Raw genomic sequence first — 23232 nt, 5'->3', positions numbered from 1 at the left:
TGTGAACTGGTTTAACTGGTATGAAGTTTCCAACTGGTTCAACTGGTTTCCTACTGGTTTTACTGGTGAACATAGTTTCCAACTGGTTTCCAACTGGTTCACAAATGACATGAGCTGTTGCCAACTGGTTTGGAACTGTGAAGTCGTTTTGAATTGGTCTGTAGTTGGCATCAAACTGTCGTTAGCGGGTTGAAATGGTCTTGAACAGGCGGGCTGAGATCTGTGGGTTGCTTCAAGGGCGAATACATGTAGTTTGTTGAATATATCCAGATACATATTTTGTTATTGATAATAAAGAGTGATTATCCGGAAACAAGTATTACAAATGAGACAAAGGGGAGCAAAATGTTTTGGCAAATACTGTACGTTGTATATATTTGACACTATTTACAAAATGTGTATCATCATAATAAATGAAATATTATAATAGGCTTTTCTACGAAAGCCCATTAGCGCCACTGCAAGTACATATGTTGCGGATTATTTAATTCGTTATTACGGATTATTAATTCGTTATTACGGATTACTAATTCGTTATAACGGATTATTAATTCGTTATTACGGATTATTTAATTCGTTATTACGGATTACTAATTCGTTATTACGGATTATTTAATTCGTTATTACGGATTATTAACTCGTTATTACGGATTATTAATTCGTTATTACGGATTATTTAATTCGTTATTACGGATTACTAATTCGTTATAACGGATTATTTAATTCGTTATTACGGATTATTAATTCGTTATTACGGATTAATAATTCGTTATAACGGATTATTAATTCGTTATTACGGATTATTAATTCGTTATTACGGATTATTTAATTCGTTATTACGGATTAGTAATTCGTTATTACGAATTACTCATACGTTCTGAGTCATTACTCGGCAAGTATGGCACAGGAGTGCAAACGTTGTATGCAAAGATAGCGCCGCCTAGCGGCGCTATATACACAGGCCCCTGGTCACGTGCTCTCCACGTGTGAGAACATCAGACCTAATTCGTAATAACGAATTAATAATTCGTAATAACGAATTAAATAATCCGTAATAACGAATTAATAATCCGTAATAACGAATTAATAATCCGTAATAACGAATTAAATAATCCGTTATAACGAATTAATAATCCGTAATAACGAATTAATAATCCGTAATAACGAATTACATAATCTGTAACATATATACTTGCAGTGGCGCTAATGGGCTTTCGTACTTTTCAAATAAATAGATGCAGAAGTCTTGAACCATGAAAAACTATCAAGATGGTGGTGGAAGTTATTTTACACTAGATTTTTACAAGATTTTTTTGATGGCTAGATGATTTTCCACAATCCAACTTACATGTAAATTTGAATGTTGAGGATAAAAGAGGGAAGGTTTTGGTTTGAGTTTAATGCCTCTCGTTTCATAATTAGGCCACAATCCACGCTAAAACAGTAAAGCTAGCCTATTCGTTTAAATTATGAAACTCGTCTCAATATTTCGGTGAGTAAATTTACAGGAAACTTCAATGGCTTGATAAATCCAGGGCAAATAACATTCAGTCTCAGATCATCATAATATTGACAAAAAAATGGAGAAATGTACAGACCTGGGGAAACAGGTCCTGAGAAGCACAGAACTTTCATGTACTGGTCAAGTTTTATCGAATCAAAGATGAAAAACATCAAAGCTGTAACACTGAAGCCTTGCAGAAATAACGTCACTGTTTTGATATCCAGTTTGCGTGCTTCAAATGGTTATAACAATTACACTCTGAGTCACTTAATTTGCTGCAGATTGTTCCTATATATACACGTGCTTCTTCAGTGTCTCCTGAGCCTTTTCCCGTCACTGTCGCACCGGTCTCTGTTGCAAGTTAACTCCTCTCCTCACGTATCGATTGACTGTTCCGTTGTGTCCATGGCTCCCTGTCATTGAGAACAAACCGAAAACAAATTAAAAAGTAAGAAAAGCAAACCCTCCAAAAAACCCTTAAGAACAAAGATGGTCTGGGCTGAATAAGACAGCTCTAGTTGTACTTTCAGAAACCACCACTTTGTCAGGATTTTGCTTTTAATATGTTCAGTCTTAACATTATTAAAAGTAGCCTGATGAACTTCTGCAATGCCGAAGAAATTGTGATCCACAATTAATTTGTATCCTAATACCACCAATATTTCATTTACCTTGCTTTATGCAATACTTTTCTGATCCCTGAAATTATTAAAGGTGTGCTGTTTCTTGCATTTTATGGGAATACGACAGAATTAACGAGGAGTCCAAACTCATATACATGTATTCCTCATTGGGATTGCTTCGAGTATTTATTATGTAGGACTAGTCGTGCTTGTAAATGTACAAAATGTATAATACTTGGATATGACTATGAGCTTTATTTTCTCACCAGCATGGCCAGCTGATCACAAACAAAGCTTAAGCATGTTTAAGCAAATAATGATATCAAACATAAAATGTAGTGCAAATGTGACAGAATCTATGCTGTACAACGGATACGAATAAAAAAAAGCTGGGTATTTGAAACATTCAGTACAAACTTACCAGTAAGGCCTACAACAAACTGTAGGTTTGAAAGAACAGGGCTCCAGAAACGAAAGGTTCTGTCCAAATTCTCTCCCATTCCGCAAAGACCATGGTGCTGCAGGAATATTAACTCTGACTAATAAGCTGTATGTTTACAGACATGTGTGATGCTTTTGGACGCGGATTTGGAACTGAATACAATACATGTAATCAGTGTTTTTTCGAGAAGACGATGTACATTTGTGCCTGCTCCGTCTTTAACCATTTTGAATGAGTAGTAGAACTGAACTGCATGCAGGCTAGCGCAATGTGGCCTAACGGTTTTTCTGGTTGAGGCAAGGTCATATTTACATGTACAGTATATGCTGTGTGCTGACCACTAGCTTAGTACGTGTGTCAAAGGGCATGAAGTGACCTTGCGCAAGACTGGACAGTGTAAGTCATATACATGTACAGTATATGTTGTGTGGAATGTACATGCACAATACATTCCCACACAGTATATCGCTGCACGGGTGGGGGGGGGGGGGGGGGGGGGGAAGAGTCCATCATATTATTGAACCGCAACCGCGACAAACATGATGTGCAGTCTTGAATCATGTTGGCTGGTTTTCTACTGAAAATCTTAAGTCAATTTCCCATTGAAATTCTTCTCTTCAGTTCTCAATTATAAGCTCAAAACTGAAAAACAATTAATGATCGACCATCTCACAACAAGAATTGCCATGGTTTCTTCAACACGTTTCAACTGGCTGTTGACACAACAAGAATTGCCAGTTGATAAACTCTTTTTTCAACTGGTTTCAACTGGTTCCTGTTGGCACAACAAGAATTGCCAGTTGGTAACTGGTAAGTTCAACTGGTTTCAACTGGTTCTGCTGAATCCAGTTGAGCTACCAGTTGAAACCAGTTGAATCGAACAGGTACCAGTTGGACACCAGTTAATCCCAGTTAATCCCAGTTAACACCAGTTGAAATTGTAACTGGTTTCAACTGGAATTTTCACCTGGGTTGCTGCCGTTCAAAACGAAGGAACACTAATACTTGTGTCATTCTGTCGGATTAGTCGCCTGTGTATATAGTCAGCACCGACGATCATGGCCAAGCCTGGTATGGGCCAACCACCAGTGTCAGACGGGGGCTTTCAGGGCTGGATCGCCGTCCTGACCTTGTTGGTCAGAAACATGATTTGGATCGGGATCACCAAAGGTCTGGGTGTCATGCTGCCCACACTGCAAGACCAACTGGCGTCGGATACTTGGGTCCTCGGTTGGATTGCGGCAATGGTTATCACCGTGAGTGGAATAATAGGTAGGCCAACATCCATCCATGCCGATTTTTTGTTGTTGACATATCATCCCCCAATCTTTTATCTATGTGCATGTACACAACACGGAGGTACAATTTCACGTTCAATTCAGTTTTCCACATTTTTTTCGCAAAAAGTTTTTCCCTGTCTCTGAGAAAAAACAATGCCCAAATAAAATCTCAGCTCCGAAAAGCCTTTCCAGAGAATGATTGATAGCCGCATTGTTCAAATTGATACTGTTGCGTTCCCTAATAGCAGTTCATGAAACATTATTAGAGTCAACAATAATTCAATAAGTTGGAGGGAAACAGAGCTTTGGGGTGACAGTCACACATGTCAATACACTGATTTATTCATCTCTTCACTTTACATAATGTTGTTAGATTTCATCAACCTATAGGGTTTCTCCTTTTGATAGTCTTTGGTAGCGTTATAGAGATAACAGGTTGGCGTCTACAAAGTCTATACAATGGCAAAACCATGTCAACCAATACGAACTGAGTGGGCACCGGCACGGTACGGGTTATCGACGGCCAGACCGAAGCGGGAGCGGTCCGCTACGGTGACCGGGAGGCAACGGTAACTGGACGGGGCCAGCAAGTGTACCAGGCCGCACTACAGTTTGAACCAAAGTGTGCATGTGGCGTATCGGGTATCCAAGGTCAATCGAGGCACTATGCACCAAGGATAGTGTTTATGACAAGACCGGGCTAGCATAGCTGAACTACGGGGGAATGGCTACGGGGAGCCGGCTGACCACAGCGGGAGCGCGCACAGTGGGCCGGGTCAAGGTCAAACTGCGCCAAAATTGGTTCGAGTCGCTGATTGGACTAATATTAAGCATCTAGGGGTTTTCTGACCCGAGAAAGACAGTGAGCATAATTTCCAAACGCTGTGACGTCATTAAAACGCTGAATTTTGATTGGCTGACATAATACGCACATTTACACTGTTTTTTTAATGAGGAGAATGTTCATATAACTTTTATAATTTAATTTTAAGTTCTGAAATTGTTATACAATTGTATTTAAATGATTTTTGTATGTCATTATGCAACAATGTTTTCTCATTCTCCTTAACCATAATGATGCCACGTTCGATCCTTGTTCCCGAATATAATATTTCGGAATCTAACGAGTAGCCTAAACAAATTTCGGAAGAGTAGAATAGACCTGTTTTAAACAAAATTTCTTGTTGTGTTAGGATCATGAACAAATAAAGAAAATGTATTTTGATTGAACTTAAGGACTGGCTCTCATTCTTTTTTTACCTGTTATTTTTTTTTGGCGTTTTATTTACTGTAAATTATTCACGCCAGTTTGTTATGTCCATTTAACAGTTTACAATAATGCTTGTACAATATATGAGCGCGTCAAAAAATAGTTTTAAATCAAATCGGTTAAGCAGCAGAGTTGTACATATTTACTCTATGCAATAATTGAAAATAAAGCACGTGATATGTTGATGAGACACCAAGTATTTGAGACACCAAGTACATTGTAATTTCAACTGCGCAATCAGACATCTAATAGGGGTATCATATTACACAACACCGACTTTTCCGGCGAGCGCAGCCTTGCTCGGGTGTCGTGTTTCTCAGTGAAGCGCGCCACATGTAATATGGAGTTCAGAAAAGGGGCGAAAACGTACGGTGATCGCTTCAGAAAAACTGCTCTAAAATCGTGTATCGCAGGTTGTCGCAGCTAAATTTGGTACCAAAATTATGCAAACAAGTTGCTCTATTAGAAATAAGAAGACTTTAGGCAGCAATCGACGGCAATCCTTAGTTTCCGAATTGCTGAACACAGGAATCGTAAATTTCATGTCAATTTTGACACAATTGTCAGTATTTATTCATAAAAACATTCAACAAAAATAAAAACTGATTTAATTTCCTTTAAATATGAACTATAAACTAGTGTCAAGTGAAAATTTAGCTCCGTAGCTCAATGCAAATTGTCTGATTTTGCTTTATGAAGATTTCTGCAACTATTCACATTTTATGGCCGATTTCTTTGGATTTGCATAACTTTAAGGGGTCATGACAAGTCAATATACATATTTTTTGCTTAATTTCCCCATAAAATGGTCCGATGGGGTATGAGCAACCACAAAAGTGTCGAAAAAATGAAAACTAGCAGGGTCACGTTTCACCCTTCATTACTCGGACACTCTCGATAGAAGTGACATTTAATTGAATGTACACGAACCATCGGTACCGATGGTTCGTGTACAAACCAGAATGAGCCAATAAGACAACAGCGCCGATGGTTTGTGCACTGATAGATACAACCAATGAGAGAGCAAACAATCACTGGTGGTCAACGGCCCAGTGGCCTTGCCTAGCTCAGCTATCAGTGAGATTTACGTAACGTTGCGTAACAAAGTGTATGTGGGGAAACTGTGGTCAGGGCCCTGGCCCTGCACAAGGCCATGCATGTGCATGCTATCTTAATATGTTAATGCAACCATAGAGCTTGTCCTTGCTCTAATGATGTAACGTACACTTTGTACAGTTGAAACCTTATATTTATTGCTTTTCCAGACATTAAGGTTTGCTGCATGCACTATAATATATTACTTGGACATGGTTGTATAGCAAGGACCTATAATTGTACCATGGAGGAAGGAATAGAAAAATACAACTTGGAAAACGATAATCTAAACGAGAATATGCTGAAATGTAGCGCCCACACAGTAAATCGTGACGTAATAAACAGGACTCGTTTATGCAACTCTGCATCGGGAGTCCTGTTAATTACGTCACGATTTACTGTGTTTTGTTTGCTGCCCGCAACGACGACTTTTACCCAAATTGCACGTTCGGGTCGAAACAGGCATGACAGGACTTAAAAAAACAGCTCTCAAAAGTACCTTTTGTACTCATTTTATGACAGAAACAATAGTCGTTTTTATTTCATCACACCTTAGGCTACATATACCCGAAAAATGACGGATATGTCTACGAGCATTCCACAACCTCTTTAAGTAATCGTAATTCACATTCCAAGGGAATCTAGTATCATTAAATGAATACAAGGATGGAATTATCTGCTACGTCGTTAGATTTACCAAATTGTAGTGTTGCTACATACTTCAGGGTATCCTCACTTATCACAACATAATCTTGGTCAACATTATCGAAGTTCCAAGTTCAATTTTCATATTCAATATCGACAGCACTAGTGAAAGAACGTGTGCACTGTTTGCATTTACTCCAGCAGCGTATCCAGCTTTTGATGTCGGGGGGGGGGGGGCAACCGCACATCCGCGCCGAAATGTGGACATGTTTTTTTTCTCCGGACACTTGCCCTCCGTAAAATCAAAAAGCGGGGGGGGGGGGGGGGGGAGGGGGAGGGGGAGGGGGGAGGGGGGGGGGGGGGGGGGGGAGGGGGAGGGGGAGGGGGTCTGGTACCTATCTTCCAAATGGGGGCGCTCTTCAAAACTTACCATTATTATGTATACTATATTATTATATGGACAATTTCACGGCGCATTGTAATGGTTGTTGAGCGGGTTTTCTTTGGTAGGATTGATGTCAGAAGAACTCTATAAACACTTCAAATCATTGCTGAAAAAAAAAATTGTCAAAAAAATTCGCCAGGGGGGGCAAAGTGCCCCCCGCCCCCCTACTGGATACGCCACTGATTTACTCACTAAAGACAAGACTCCGCGGGCATTCACTGAATGCGCAATGCCATGCCATATAATCTCCATAACACTCAGAACTCATCGTACTACTCCTGCTGCTAGGTTGGACATAATACACCCCTCCCCGAAAAAAAAACTATATACTATGTTCGCACGAAAAGCAATTTAATGTCAAATATACTTAAACTAATATTTTAACATTTTTTATTGAAAATTAAATTTATCATTGAAGACAAAAAGACTTTAAGTTATACCCATGCACTCCTTGCGATTTACGTGTTTATTACTCAAACTTGCTAATCAAAACTTACTTATAATTAAGGACTCTTTTATCGATATCAGCTTTACTTAGTTTTGTTGTCTTTTTATGACGTAAATACTGCACGTTCCATTTACAAGTTATGTATTTAAGTATTTAGCACTGAAATGAATTAAGTGCACATGATGAATCTGTTTTATGAGTGATATCCAAATACTTTATGTATCATTAACTCAATTATATATGATGTTGTCTTTACTCATTTTCTTTGTGTGGATGAAACTTAATAAATTAAGTTTAATTCACATTTTAACATTGCATGTTTTTTAAACTGAAATAATAGTTTTAAGCTATATGTAATTATTTAATTGGTTTAATATGAATTCAGTCAGGGTTCATTTTTTTGTGTAGTGTTACATGAAGGCAGCTTTCAAGCATTTTCATGCGCTTGTGAAAAAAAGGGGATTTGAATGGAAGAGGGCTGTCTTTACAAAATATTGGGTGGGTGGGGGGGGGATACCCTCCATACCCCCCCCCCCTGTCTGGCTACGTCTATGGCACAACTTCCATCGCGTCGCGCTTCAACATAACAGTTCATAACAGATGATCTTGAAACTGAAACTATTCAATCTGAAAATTCGAACATGGATAATTCTGAAGATTCGGAAATAGAAAACCGTGGAACTGAATTTACCAGGATGAGGACGAAGATTTCGAGGAAGACGATTTGGAAACCGGAACAGAGGAAGAGGAAGACCAATTATCGGATGAGGATGAGTCTAGTTCTGAAATGGAAGACGACAATGCAACATACCGAGACTGGTTGGAAGATGCCAAAAATGTGACTGGGGAAGTGTGGAGTGAAAAAGATGAAATGTACGTCAACGGCGGTATGGGTGGAGATCAATTAAGCCAAGGGAAAAACCAATAGGAAGACACTCTAGACAGTCAAGCAAATCTTTTTCGACACCTACAAGGATTTTTTTGTCAAGTTACCTACATATCTGAAAGGGCATGATACTCATTCAAGGTATTGTGGAAGATCTCGAAGAAAGAGTAAATAAAGGCATTACAGTGAACGAAGCCCTGAACAGAGTAATGCATAAACACCGGACCAAATTTGACGGACTGTTCCAACAAGATGAAGTGGCAAATGAAGAGGAAGACAGTGATGATTAAAGACTTGCGGGGCTTAGTGTCAGACTTTTGTATTTTTTTGTAATAATCTATGGATGTGCCTTTGGTAGATAAACAAAATAATATATAAAATACATGTAGTTACCTCTCTGAGTCGATCTATTTCCTCCAATTCAGAAGGACTTGGATAAGGATCTAGACTCCATCACGATCAAATGCTTTCCCTATACATGTCTAGCTCCCGCTTGAACATGTCAAAGATGTCAGTAAAGATCGTTCGCGTCCGTAACGTACTTACACTTGAATCAAAGTGAAGAACGTGTACGCAACCATTGCGTCTGATTCGTTTTTGATCCCACAGGGCCATACTATTATCTATGCTATGTTCAAAAATACATCTTTACATTAGCCTGTCGCGGATAATATAATGGTCTGTTTAATGGCACACGTCTCGTGGATATATATACCAACCCTTCGTTCTTTTGTTTGGAGTCGTCTGCAGACGTGCTTTTAAATTAGGAACTGCCAACACGGTATAACTGACCAAGCCTTGTATGAATCGTTGGAACAAACGTGAGAAAAGAACTTATTTGCACATTTGCCAAAAAATGACCACTGGAGTCCACTAGGTGACCTTTGACCCTACATGGTGGTTACTTAAGATAGGACATAGGTCAAGGAAGATCCTGCTCAACTTTGACTGAAATCGGCCACAAAATTTGGCAGATATAGCAAAATGACCACTGAGTGACCACTGAGATTCCCACTTCCTGAAATCTACTGAAAATGTTGTACAGGGTATGGGCTGTATAAGCATGTAATTGACGAAAATTGTTAAAAGAATGTGAAGAATTTGGCCAAAATAAAATGCGTTTAATCTGTTTCAGTGAAATGAGCCCTACTAACCACTAGGTGACCATTTAGCACAAAACAAATTACCAATACTGACCATTAGGTCAGTATTGCAACGAGTGAGTGAAGTCCATATTATAGCTCTCGGATCATTATCAATTTCGATTTGGTCCTCTATTTATTCATTAGGTCTTATATTTATTCGTTGGGTCATATATTTATTCGTTTGTCCTTATCTGTATTCGTTTGGTCTTACATTTATTCATGTGGTTGTATATTTATTTGTGGTCTGATATTTATTCGTTTTGTCTTTATTCGTTTGGTAATTAAGTCATAAAGGGCGCCCCGTACACTACGGGGCAGGTTTATTGCACATTACAATGCTTCCAGTCAGACAGACTTCTAACTGGCACTATCAATGGTGTCTCAAATAAAGTGCTGCATTTGACCTCTTTCGTAGAGGCCTTGTTTGCTCAGGTCATCCATTGCAATGACGTAGTGACATTATTTACAACTGGATAGAAGACATCTTGGCCTTTTCCCTTGTACAGGGTGAGTCCAAAAAAAGCGGAACCCAAACCCCAAAAATTATATTTCATGTTTAAAAAAATATGTAGCACCAAACGTAATCATGACTGGAAAGCCAATTTCATAAGCTACTTTTAGGCCAAAAAAATATATATTCGGTCTCTGGTCAGACCAAAGTTCCGGAATTGACGCGGCCACGCGGCTTTTTTTTTTTTTTTTCTTTTTTTTTTCTTAAAGCTTGGATTGTACATACAAGGTAGGTACTATTTTGTTTTTTTGGTGTCCTCATGTGCATTGGTGTCCTCCATAATTTGCCTTGGTACTTTCGATCATTTGCCTTGGTGCAATTTCCCATTCCTTGGTGCTCTTTGGTTAAAAAAAATTGAGGAGGTGCGGAAATAGAGGGCGCTGTTGGAGCTACCACGGAACATTTTGAAAAAAAAAAAAGATCGACACGCATGATTAAAATCGACGCGCGCGCTGACCAGAGACCGACTTATTTTTTTGTTGGCCTTAGATGAACAAAATACTGAAATTGGTCAATCCGTTCAAAGCATATCACCATTTAAACACAATGGCCCTAAAACCTGTCTCGTCCAAAAAAAAATGCGATTTCAAGAATCGTCGTCACAATTGTCTTTAAACATCACCAGCGATAAAATCTCAGTTTAAACGTTTAAATATTCAACAAAGTCTTTTTGAAGGCCCGTCTTTTAAAAAAAGTAGATTTTATAAATTATATTGTTTGCCTAACCGGGGTTGTTAATAATGATATTGTGCACTACAGGTGGTGACAGTTGTTGAAACAAGTATTCTGTGTCATTTTCTTTGTTGTTCCAAACAGTCAAAACACACAATAATTTTTGGTTTTTTGGACGAGAAAGGTTTTAGGGTCGTTGTGTTTGAATGGTGATATTCTTTAAACGGATTGAGCAATTTCAGTATTGTTTCATCTTAAAGTAGCTTATGAAATTGGCTTTCCAGTCATTATTATTTTTGGTGCTACATATTTTTTTAAATATGAAATATATTTTTTGGGGTTTGGGTTCCGCGTTTTGTCTGACTCACCCTGTAGTTGCTTCTTTCCGAGATATTCAGTACATTTCTGATAACTCACATATAGGCAGACAAGGTAAACCTTAGCAAACATAGAAAGGTTTTGTGTGCACGCCTCAGCCAGAAGGTTTTATTAATCATAACGTCTAGCACCATACTAATGTGCATGCAGCATAATATAATACTGTGTTGCATGCATAATATATATGCATTGTTTGTGCACAATATGGACTGAATATTTCAGAAAAAGAGCAACTACATGGACCATAACAGTTTGCTGATCGAAGCAATGGTATTTTCTGCCTTCGAATGTAGAATAGAAGATCTTTCAGAGTTGCTGACTCGAGTCATGTGACTTGGACTCGAGTCGGACTCGAGTCGCTATTTTTGTTACTTTTGACTTGACTTGTAAATACCAGCTTTGACTTGTGACTTGACTTGGACTTGCAAACAATGACTTGTGACTTGACTTGGGATTGCAAAAAATGACTTGTTACCAACCAAAGTCAGACGTAATGGTTGAACAAACTTTGAAAGGAACCTTTCATGAAAAGAAAGCAGGCCTTTGTCAATTGCATGTAAAATACCGGATAGCCTAACCCATTGGTAGGCGTTTAGTATACATGACAATTGAACAATAAAGTGTTAGTATACTACATGTAATCGAGTGAGCGAAGTCTTTTTTTCATGTCATTCCAACATTTATTTCTACAATGTAAAGTAAATTTATTAAAGTATACAAAGGGCTAATATCCGACAGATATGTAATAAACTACAAGAATAGTAATGGCAACACATTGAAAAGGGGAATTAAGGAGGCATGTTCAAAATAACTCGTAAGTTGACGCCAGGTTCTTTTAGCTTATTACAGCTGGACAAAATAATGAGCAACTTGACGTGTTCTTGGACAAAGATACTTGTGACTTGACTTGTGTTTAGACCAAATGACTTGTGACTTGACTTGTGACTGGACCTAATGACTTGTGACTTGACTTGTTACTCGACCTAATGACTTGTGACTTGACTTGGACTTGCAAACAATGACTTGTGACTTGACTTGGACTTAAAATGACTTGCTGCCACCTCTGAGATCTCCACAAGATTTGAATCCGAATGAAATCCCCCCCCCCCAAAAAAAAAATCGATTGTTTTGTGGGAGATCACCAAGTGAATCCAAATATGGTGAATCGCAGATGTTTCCTATGCTCAGCAGCTATAGGTACTGCAAATATTAATAATCTTGAAGAACTATAGAGGCCATATAACATTAAGGCCGTATCAGCTGAATTGCTGTACTGATTTTTAATGAGGCGGAAAGAACCATCCTTTTTAGATTACGCCTTAAAATGTACGCCTTTAAAATGGTATTAAAATTAGAGGATTTAGGACTGTTAGGGATTTCCCGGTTGTATGTTACCTTTTGGGGACGTACATTATTAATTATATATTATTAATTATTTTCTGTTTTAGCCTCTGAAGAAGAACTTGCTAAGTTCGCAACGTCAGGCCACATTAATTTTAAGATTATTAATTATAGTTAATTCCTATATAATTCCCCGAGTACATTGCTACGTTATGGCGAAATTCTGGATCGATTAATGGTATTGTTATTGACTTGTCATGTTGTTGTTTTTATTTAGCTTATGGTTGTTTTCTTGATAGACTGGTGTCAAGCACTCACCAGTTTTTGTTTATGTTTATAATGTTACTTTAAATTAATATTATTGTATACTCTTACTGTTTAAACATTTCTAACCTTTTACTAACCTTTTTATAGTTCAGCTTAGGCATTTCTTTCTTAATTCATGCGATATTGCATTATTTTACATTTCCAGCTATGCCTTTTTTGACATGTTCCTTTTAGTATTGTGTGCTGGCTTGTACATACAAGGTACATGTCTTCCTTACATCATTCAATTTTCGCTTAAAGCTTTTCCCCTTTTTACGGTTGTTGTTTAGCTTTCATACTGTACCTGTTTATAATCGTTCTTGTATTTCTGTACCTTCTTTGTTATTTATCTTCAGGGGACTCGCTCACGACAAGCTGTGCTTTTCGTGGGTCCCCTGCATCTCTTGCCGGTGTTATTCTGATGTTTGTTTTCATAATGAATCATAATAAAAAACAAACAAAATAAAATCAATGCATTGAGATGAAATAAAGTAAAGTAAAGAAAGTCAAGTTAGCTAATAATTTTTCTGTCATTTTCGCCAGCTCCTTTTTCAGGAATATTGAACAGACGATTTGGCGTAGGTTATGTCATAATGGCGTGTGGCATCATGATTGGCGTAGCTCCGATTGTTGGGTCTTTTGTTGAAACAGCTGCTCAACTTGCCGTGGTGTACATCTTAGCAGGTAGGTCAACAAAAACACTAGAGGGGTTGCAGGAACAACCACACGGTGTTGGGCTATCTTTTGGATTTTATGGCAAGAAATTAACCAAAGTTTGCTTAAAAACACTAACATTCTATAATGACAGTAAGATAATTGTCAATGGCAAGTCGATTCCCGTAAAAAAGCAAAATCAGATCTCCTACAGTTGATTTGATATTGATTTTCAAATATTAATGTAATTTGGTGGTCTCAAATGCACGCCTATGCTGCTGCTGTGTAAACATAATAAAAATGCATTCATTCACAAGCCCCGAAGTATCTTCAAAACCTGATTTCATTTCACAAACCTAAATATGCCACTCGCTCTTCGCTAGACTCAACCCTTGTAACTGTGCCTAAAACCAGAACTTGTACCGGCGATAAAGTGTTTCAAGCCGCTGGACCATGCCACGAGGCCAAAATCTGGGGCGTTTTCAAAAGGTCTTCTCAACACACCTGTTCGTCTAATTTCTTGTATTGCTTTGTACGTACTTTGTTTTGTTACTGATGTTCCGATATTGAGTCTCATTGTTCTGTAATTTATTACATATATATATTGCCTTTTACATCGCTGTGTTCCTTGAAGGGCGCTTCATAAGTGCCTAATTGTATTGTATTGTATCATGACGTTATAACAAAAAAAAAACACATCTTCAGTGTGTTGTGCATTCATGTATTGACAATTGAAGTTCATAAATGTTTTAATGTTGACAAACAGTTATGGAGAAGAATCTCGTCGTGTGTGTGTGTGTGTGTGTGAGCTTTGGTGGTGTGTGCGAGTTTGAAACGTTGTGATCTGATACACCGTGCCCTCTGGAGACATGCACACAATAGGGAACAAAATATTGTCTACGTCTCCACAGGATAATTTCTATTATATAACTGACATACAGATCCTAGTCATTTGATTGGTGGAACTCACATCACTCAAAAAGTACTATCCGCCCATGGGGAATGGGAAATACTATTCAACAGTTATAATAGGATCATGACGCGGTATTTGTGTGCAAATCACTGATCTCTATATAAAGACTGGATAGCTAATAAAGAGCTGCACAATTTATGAATTTGATGCCATATTGGTGAGACCGGCTGGTGATCTACAAAGGACAAGTTGCCGTTTTTATAGACAGCATGATTTCTTTTGTAACGTCGCGGTTCACTTGACTTATATTTTGACCACCACCACTGACCAAACTACAGTTTTTCTAACGTCGTGGTTATTAAAATGCTGCAAATATCACTTTTTCGGCGTTTTTGAAATAATAATCACTACGGAAATGTGTCCCTTTTAGAACATCATAATATGTGTACGTGACCAAAATGCGCGTCAACTTTTGATACAACGAGCGCGTATTTACGCGTAGAACGTTCGTATTATACGCGGCCATCTTCGTGAGACCGGGGGCGAATTGGTCAATATGCAAAGTCTACTGTGTGAATGTTGTATACATATCCGCTATCCAGTCTTTATATAGAGATCAGTGGTGCAAATGCATGCTGGTGTGCGCGTTCAGCGTTGCGCGTAGTGCGTATTGTTCCAAAGAGCCAGCGCTACAGCGTTGGGTTCATTCATTTTCGTGCAGGGGTATTTGGAAGAGAGAAATACATTTTCCCTCAGTTTTCTATTGAAAAAAAGTTCAAATATATCAAATGACAAGGATCTATATGTCAGTTATATAAAACAAATATTGAGTGGCTTTAAATTGTGAAATGGGAGGAATATTTTGGCTCCGTAAAATCTGGACTTTTCCAGCTCACTCGGCTTCGCCTCGTAAAATGGAAAAGTCCAGATTTTACCTTGCGATAATATTCCTCCCATTTCACGCTGAGCCACTCAATATTTGTATATTATACAATATTTGTATATTACACAAATATTGAATGCTTCGAGTGGTGTAGTAAAACTAGCCTCCCTCGGTGATCCATGGACCAATCTATTTTCCCGAGGCGAAGCCGAGGGAAAATAGAATGGTCCATGGATCACCTAGGGAGGCTAGTTTTACTTAATAATAATAATAATATTAATTAATTAATTCTTATATAGCGCATTACATCGTTGACACAATCTCAATGCGCTTTACAAAGTTAATAAAACAAATGTCATTAAATACACTAAAAAGCTCATTAAAAATACTAATACATCACCAATCTATTGATTTAAATACCAAGTAAAACTCATTAAAAATACATTAAAACTACAATCAGTCAATCATCATGAATGTTATTTAAAAACCTGACGGAAGTAATACGTTTTTAGTGCTGACTTAAAAGATAAACAAGAAGGTGCGTTCCGAATAAAATAAGGAAGCCTTTTCCATACACTGGGTGCTGCTGCTGAAAAGGCACGCATGCCATAATGATTTTGATTGAAACGGGGCTGGACTAAGCGTGTTTCATTGGAGGAGCGAGTGGCTATAGAACTTTCCCGAACTGTCAACAAATCTAACAAATAACCAGGTGCGTGTTTATGTAAGATTTTATAAACCAAGATAAGGATCTTGAACTCAATACGCTGTGCCACAGGAATCCAGTGAAGACTTTGGAGAACAGGGGTAATGTGCTGATATTTCTTAGTATGGGTAATAAGACGAGCGGCTGAGTTTTGAACTAATTGTAGCCTATGGATTAAAAAGTCAGGAAGGCCATAAAGCAGGCTAATGCAATAATCCAGCCGTGACGTAATGAAGGCATGAATAAGTCGTTCAGTAGTGGTGCGATCTAAAACTTCACCACGAGATAAAGCATTCAATATTTGTTCTATAACACTTCACCCACAGATTCTGCTTGATTTTAATATTTTACATTATTTAAATCTGAACACAGTTGAAATAAACTTCAATTTCAACACAAAATTGGTGGAAAATATATTTCTCTCTTAAAAACTAACCCTTCACGAAATGTTTGAACCCAAGTCTGCGGCGCGCTGTCTTTGGAATAATACGCGCAACGCGCACACCAGCATGCATTTGCACACAAATACCGCGCCGTGGAAATAGTACTTTGGTTGCTAATGGTATAGTACTTTGGTTGCTATGCGCATAGTACTTTCTGCCGTGCACAGAAAGATAGCAAAATTAGAAAGTAACATGTGACTCGCTCTCGGCCAATCAAGACACAGAATCTGTGGGTGAGGTGTTATAATATACAAATATTGAATGCTTCGAGTGGTGTAGTAAAACTAGCCTCCCGAGGTGATCCATGGACCATTCTATTTTCCCGAGGCGAAGCCGAGGGAAATAGAATGGTCCATGGATCACCGAGGGAGGCTAGTTTTACTTCACCACGAGATAAAGCATTCAATATTTGTTTTATAACACTTCACTCACAGATTCTGCTTGATTTTAATATTTTAAATTATTCAAATCTGAACACATTTGAAATAAACTTCAATTTCAATACAAAATTGGTGGAAAATGGATTTCTCTCTTAAAAACTACCCCTTCACGAAAAGTTTGAACCCAAGTCTGCGGCGCCCTCTCTTTGGAATAATACGCGCTACGCACAACGCGTAATGCGCACACCAGCATGCATTTGCACACAAATACCGCGCCGTGGAAATAGTACTTTGGTTGCTAATGGTATAGTACTTTGGTTGCTATGCGCATAGTACTTTTGGTCGTGCACAGAAAGATAGCAAAATTAGAAAGTAACATGTGACTCGCTCTCGGCCAATCAAGACACGGAATCTGTGGGTGAGGTGTTATAACAATGAATACGTCTCCACAAGGTTATCACGAAATAGATATATGGATTTTACTCAAAAACTGGGAACAAATAACCAGGTGCGTGTTTATGTAAGATTTTATAAACCAAGATAAGGATCTTGAACTCAATACGCTGTGCCACAGGAATCCAGTGAAGACTTTGGAGAACAGGGGTAATGTGCTGATATTTCTTAGTATGGGTAATAAGACGAGCGGCTGAGTTTTGAACTAATTGTAGCCTATGGATTAAAAAGTCAGGAAGGCCATAAAGCAGGCTAATGCAATAATCCAGCCGTGACGTAATGAAGGCATGAATAAGTCGTTCAGTAGTGGTGCGATCTAAAACTTCACCACGAGATAAAGCATTCAATATTTGTTCTATAACACTTCACCCACAGATTCTGCTTGATTTTAATATTTTACATTATTTAAATCTGAACACAGTTGAAATAAACTTCAATTTCAACACAAAATTGGTGGAAAATATATTTCTCTCTTAAAAACTAACCCTTCACGAAATGTTTGAACCCAAGTCTGCGGCGCGCTGTCTTTGGAATAATACGCGCAACGCGCACACCAGCATGCATTTGCACACAAATACCGCGCCGTGGAAATAGTACTTTGGTTGCTAATGGTATAGTACTTTGGTTGCTATGCGCATAGTACTTTTGGCCGTGCACAGAAAGATAGCAAAATTAGAAAGTAACATGTGACTCGCTCTCGGCCAATCAAGACACAGAATCTGTGGGTGAGGTTTTATAATATACAAATATTGAATGCTTCGAGTGGTGTAGTAAAACTAGCCTCCTGAGGTGATCCATGGACCATTCTATTTTCCCGAGGCAAAGCCGAGGGAAAATAGAATGGTCCATGGATCACCGAGGGAGGCTAGTTTTACTTCACCACGAGATAAAGCATTCAATATTTGTTTTATAACACTTCACTCACAGATTCTGCTTGATTTTAATATTTTAAATTATTCAAATCTGAACACATTTGAAATAAACTTCAATTTCAATACAAAATTGGTGGAAAATGGATTTCTCTCTTAAAAACTACCCCTTCACGAAAAGTTTGAACCCAAGTCTGCGGCGCCCTCTCTTTGGAATAATACGCGCTACGCACAACGCGTAATGCGCACACCAGCATGCATTTGCACACAGATACCGCGCCGTGGAAATAGTACTTTGGTTGCTAATGGTATAGTACTTTGGTTGCTATGCGCATAGTACTTTTGGTCGTGCACAGAAAGATAGCAAAATTAGAAAGTAACATGTGACTCGCTCTCGGCCAATCAAGACACGGAATCTGTGGGAGGGGTGTTATAACAATGAATACGTCTCCACAAGGTTATCACGAAATAGATATATGGATTTTACTCAAAAACTGGGAATTTCCAAGATGGGTTGATTTGTCGCAAATGCAAGAGTTTTAGAAAAGGGATATTAAGTCCAAATTTCAGCCAAGGAAATTAATTCTTGCATTTTGAAACTACACTTTTAAACTCGAAAACTTAACTACACGTGAACAAACACATTTCTTGTGTGTGTGTGAGCTTCCGTAGTGCGCGTGAGTTTGAAAAGTCGTGCGCGTGGTTGGCTTGAAACGCCGCGCGCGTGAGTTTGAAACGTCGTGTGCGTGAGATTGAACTCACGCACAGGACGGAAGCTCGCACACACGACGTTTAAGCTCAAACACTCGGCGTTTCAAACTCACGCACACGATGTATGCCTGTCCGTTTTAGAACACCATAAAACAGGGCTCTGCGCTTAATGACACGGCCACTGTTACTGAAAAAAAACTCACTGGCAAAGCTGTGATACACGCGTGGAATGGTATACAAATATTGAGTGGCTCAGCGTGGAATGGGAGGAATATTATCGCAAGGTAAAATCTGGACTTTTCCATTTCACGAGGCGAAGCCGAGTGAAATGGAAAAGTCCAGGTTTTACCGAGCGATAATATTCCTCCCATTTCACAATTTAAAGCCACTCAATATTTGTTTTATATAACTGACATATAGATCCTTGTCATTTGATATATTTGAACTTTTATTTCAATACAAACCTGGAGGAAAATGTATTTGTCTCTTCCAAACCACCCCTTCACGAAAATGTTTGAACCCAACGCTGTAGCGCTGGCTCTTTGGAACAATACGCGCTACGCGCAACGCTGAACGCGCACACCAGCATGCATTTGCACACAAATACCACGTCATGATCCTAACTGTTGAATAGTATTTCCCATTCTTCATGGGCGGATAGTACTTTTTGAGCCGCGGCGTGAATGGGAGCAATAACGAATGCCACGTGATGTGAGTTCCACCAATCAAATGACAAGGATCTGTATGTCGGTTATATAAAACAGTATAATACACCCCCAAAATGTCCACCAACCAACTAACCAACCCACCAACCTAAGCAGCTCAAGCCCACGACGTGTTTCACACCGCCGTGGGAAAAATAACAATAGACAATTCGTACAAAACTTGTTGGGCTGAAGACCAACTTGTTTTTCTTAAGAAGTTGCTACTCCTCTTAAATGTGTGAAACTATTTGACATCCCTTTTTGGTGAATTTCATTGAAAAGTGCACTTCTTTAGACATCTAAAATTGCCCATGCTTTTCCGGACAACCGAGGGCGATGTTGCTGTGATGGCATTGAAGGAATTAGACACTGTTCACTGTAGGGGCTTTCTGTTCAAATTGTGAACCTGAAATTTTGCTCATTGAAAACAATTGTTACAAAAGTTTGCCCATTGGCCTACTGCCATGTACTGACACAACAACGAATCGCCAAATAAAAGAACATTTGTGACAGCAAAACACCCACAATTCTGGCAACGTTTGATGCTCAAAAATAGCTGTGACGTTGAGGTTTCTGTCTAAAATGACATCACACTTTTGCTATTGAATATGGAAATTGCATAAGCATAAAAACCAAAAAGGCACCAAAACACCCTTGAAAATGGCAAAAAAATAATTGAAAATAAGGTCAAGTGGGACACAAAGCTGCATTTTTAAGGATTGCATTAATAAATACATTACATGTGCTCTTTCATTGGGTGATAGGGCTCAACCCCGTGAAACCGTGAAAATTCAACCACTATTTGCTGTCTCTATCAAATCTGCCAAAGGCCGTTACATGAGCTTGCTGACTAGTCTTGTTGACAGGAAGATTAATTTTGCATCCCCCCGAGTTTGCATGGCATTTTCCATGCATGGTTCCAGAATCGTATTATAGTTTGTAAAATGGGCCAAATTCACTCAACTACATTTGTATTTGCTGTCAATGGTTAGGGGCTCTGACCACTTATGTTACTATGTTGGAATGAGGAACTTGTGGAGTATACAATTTTTTGAATAACACACGTTGGAATAATTAAACAATTACTTAAAACTGACAACTGCTAAAGTAATCCGAATTCGTTACTTCTGTTATTTTAAAATTGACATTCATACCTGAACAAAACACGAACAACCAAATAATATATAAATTCACAAAAACAAACGCCATGCGTCTAGTTCAGTTCATGTGTTGTTTTTGTTTGCTTTACTTCATGCTTAAATTTATAATAAATACAATTCCATTGTAATGTTATAGGGCCCATATCTATGAGAACGGACATTATGACAAACTATGATCGATCAAATAAATAATACGTTTTTAAAAACTCACATTTCCTACAGGTACAAGTAATTCAGTGCGTTGAATGTTGAAATCTATCAGTCTCATGAAACTACCGTTTCATCTATTGACTTTTTCCAAATGATACAAGTTGTAAAAACCACTCTTTGTTAACAGCAATTACATTTCAATCTAAAATGCATCGTACATGAAAACATGGAAATATTTATACTTTTTCTATACGTCAGGTGTCGGTTTGGAAGTATCGTGCGTTGTCGCCAAGGAGGCTGTAGGTCGACGCTTTACCAAGAACTACGCGACCGCCAGCGGCATCGGCCGGACCGGTTACTCCATTGGACTCTTCGTGTTCGCACCTCTGGTTCAGCTTTTACTCGACACCTACGGATGGCGAGGGAGTATGATGCTTATTGGCGGGATCTGCTTGCACTTTGCCATGTGTGGGGCCCTCCTCGTCACTTCAAACCAGGATAAGCCCCAGTCAACGGAGTATCAGAGAATCTCTGATCAGGAATCCAATTCTCAAACGAACCAGACTAATCTTGCGCACCGTTGCAGTGAATTACGCGAGAGTCTTCTCTGGAACTTTGATTTAAGGCTGTTGGTTAATGCACGCTTCTGGGCCCTGGCACTCTTGATGTGCTGTACCATATTTGCTGACGATATGTGGATAATCTACTTCGTGTCGCAAGCGCAATCCAACGGGTTTTCCACTGAGGACGCGGGATTGTTCGTGGCAGTCGGAGGGGTGGGCAGCCTGGTCGCCAAAGTCTGCCAGGGACCTCTCACTGACCGCGGAGTGATTTCTAGCTGGAGTTTGACGGGCACGTTCATCATCATTGGCTCTGCTACGTACTGTGCAACTCCTTGGCTCACATCCTATTGGGCAATGATGGTATCTGCATCGATGGTGTTATTTTGTGGCGGCCTTATTACCTGTCAGACTGATGTTCTGATTAAGCTTATATTGGGTGTAGAGTTGCTGTCGGGTGCCTTCGCATGGATGGCGCTGCTTACATCAACTTTGGCATTCACTATGGGATTTTTTCCTGGTAAGATTCCGCATGCCTTTCTTTGAAGATCATGGTATTAAATTAAAGCAAAATGATTGAAGTTAACAACTTGACTAACGCTACCCGCCGTGAAAACTGAATTTCCCCACAAAATGTAGTGTACACAAAGCAAAATGATTGAAGTTAACAACTTGACCAAAGACAACAAAGTCACCAAATGACAGTTAGAATTAAAGTCAGTATATACTTACATCAGTGGCCATAGGCCCTATAGTCGTTGTCAAAAACAAACACTAAGTACAGAAACAGAACCAGACAGTTACCATTTACAAAAAAAACCCAATGCAAAATGAAAATCTACATGTACACTTTTCGCCTATGCCATGCAGCTTGAATACATGTATACTTTTAATCTATTCCATTTAGGAATCATGTAATTATTGATATCAGTATTGCATTTTGAAGAGTACCTCTGAAGCCTTTGTTCTGTGCGCAACTTGTTTTTTTTTCTTTTCTTTTTTTCTTCAGGCTTGCTGTACGACCTAACGGGAAGTTATACTGTTAGCTTTACGATGGTAGGCGTTGTTCAGGCCCTGCCCATTGTCCCACTCGCACTGCTGAGGTACTTCCATGACAGCGCCAAATAGGCACAACCTCAACCTCGTTACCAGGGTGTCGAGCAGTAGGCCTACGCTCCGATCCCACCACTACCTTTTCTCTCACCCTGGTATTGGATCATTTGCATATCCAATAATTTTGGATACGTATGCAAATTAAGAATAGTCTGGTGCATGCCTGTGCTTTACATCAGCGTTTGTTCTTGTATGTGGTGTCTGGGGTAAAAACAGAAATAATTGGTCGCGGCGTGAGTTACGAAAACACTAAAACAAATTCAAATTTAAAATGTTACAGTATTTTCCAACCAATTTGAAGTATCACATTTCATATTAATATGAGCATTCCATATTAATATGAGCGTATTGCAAAGCAAAAGGATTATTTTTAAGAAGGTGTGGACATAATAATTCCACGAACGTGAAAACACGATATACACGTTGAAAATAACACCAAGTACACGATACAAATCCTTTACCTGCTAATTGCGCTATCCATCAGGATACAAGAGGCAAGTTCCCATCCCAGGGCTTACTATTGGAAACGAGGTTGAAAACAA

The 23232-nt window shown here is 38.9% G+C and overlaps 1 protein-coding gene and 1 long non-coding RNA gene across 2 annotated transcripts; one reads left to right on the top strand and one right to left on the bottom strand.

Moving 5' to 3' along the window:
* Positions 1 to 1342: 1342 nt before the first annotated feature.
* LOC119745844 lies at positions 1343 to 2992 on the bottom strand. Its single transcript, XR_005273669.1, has 2 exons — positions 2549 to 2992; positions 1343 to 1917 (listed from the first exon to the last, which is right to left on the bottom strand). It is a non-coding gene; the product is annotated as an uncharacterized LOC119745844 (long non-coding RNA).
* Positions 2993 to 3066: 74 nt separating this feature from the next.
* Positions 3067 to 22788, top strand: LOC119745835 (monocarboxylate transporter 12-like). Its single transcript, XM_038222470.1, has 4 exons — positions 3067 to 3841; positions 13535 to 13675; positions 21276 to 22097; positions 22587 to 22788. The coding sequence occupies exons 1-4, from the start codon at positions 3628 to 3630 to the stop codon at positions 22703 to 22705; spliced, it is 1296 nt and encodes a 431-aa protein (XP_038078398.1). The 5' UTR covers positions 3067 to 3627; the 3' UTR covers positions 22706 to 22788.
* Positions 22789 to 23232: the final 444 nt, after the last annotated feature.

This window comes from Patiria miniata, unplaced genomic scaffold (genome assembly GCF_015706575.1).
Source record: "Patiria miniata isolate m_02_andy unplaced genomic scaffold, ASM1570657v1 HiC_scaffold_12, whole genome shotgun sequence".
NCBI classification, from domain to species: Eukaryota; Metazoa; Echinodermata; class Asteroidea; order Valvatida; family Asterinidae; genus Patiria; species Patiria miniata.
Note: the sequence above shows the minus strand (reverse complement) of the source record. Positions and strands in the feature narration are given on the sequence as shown.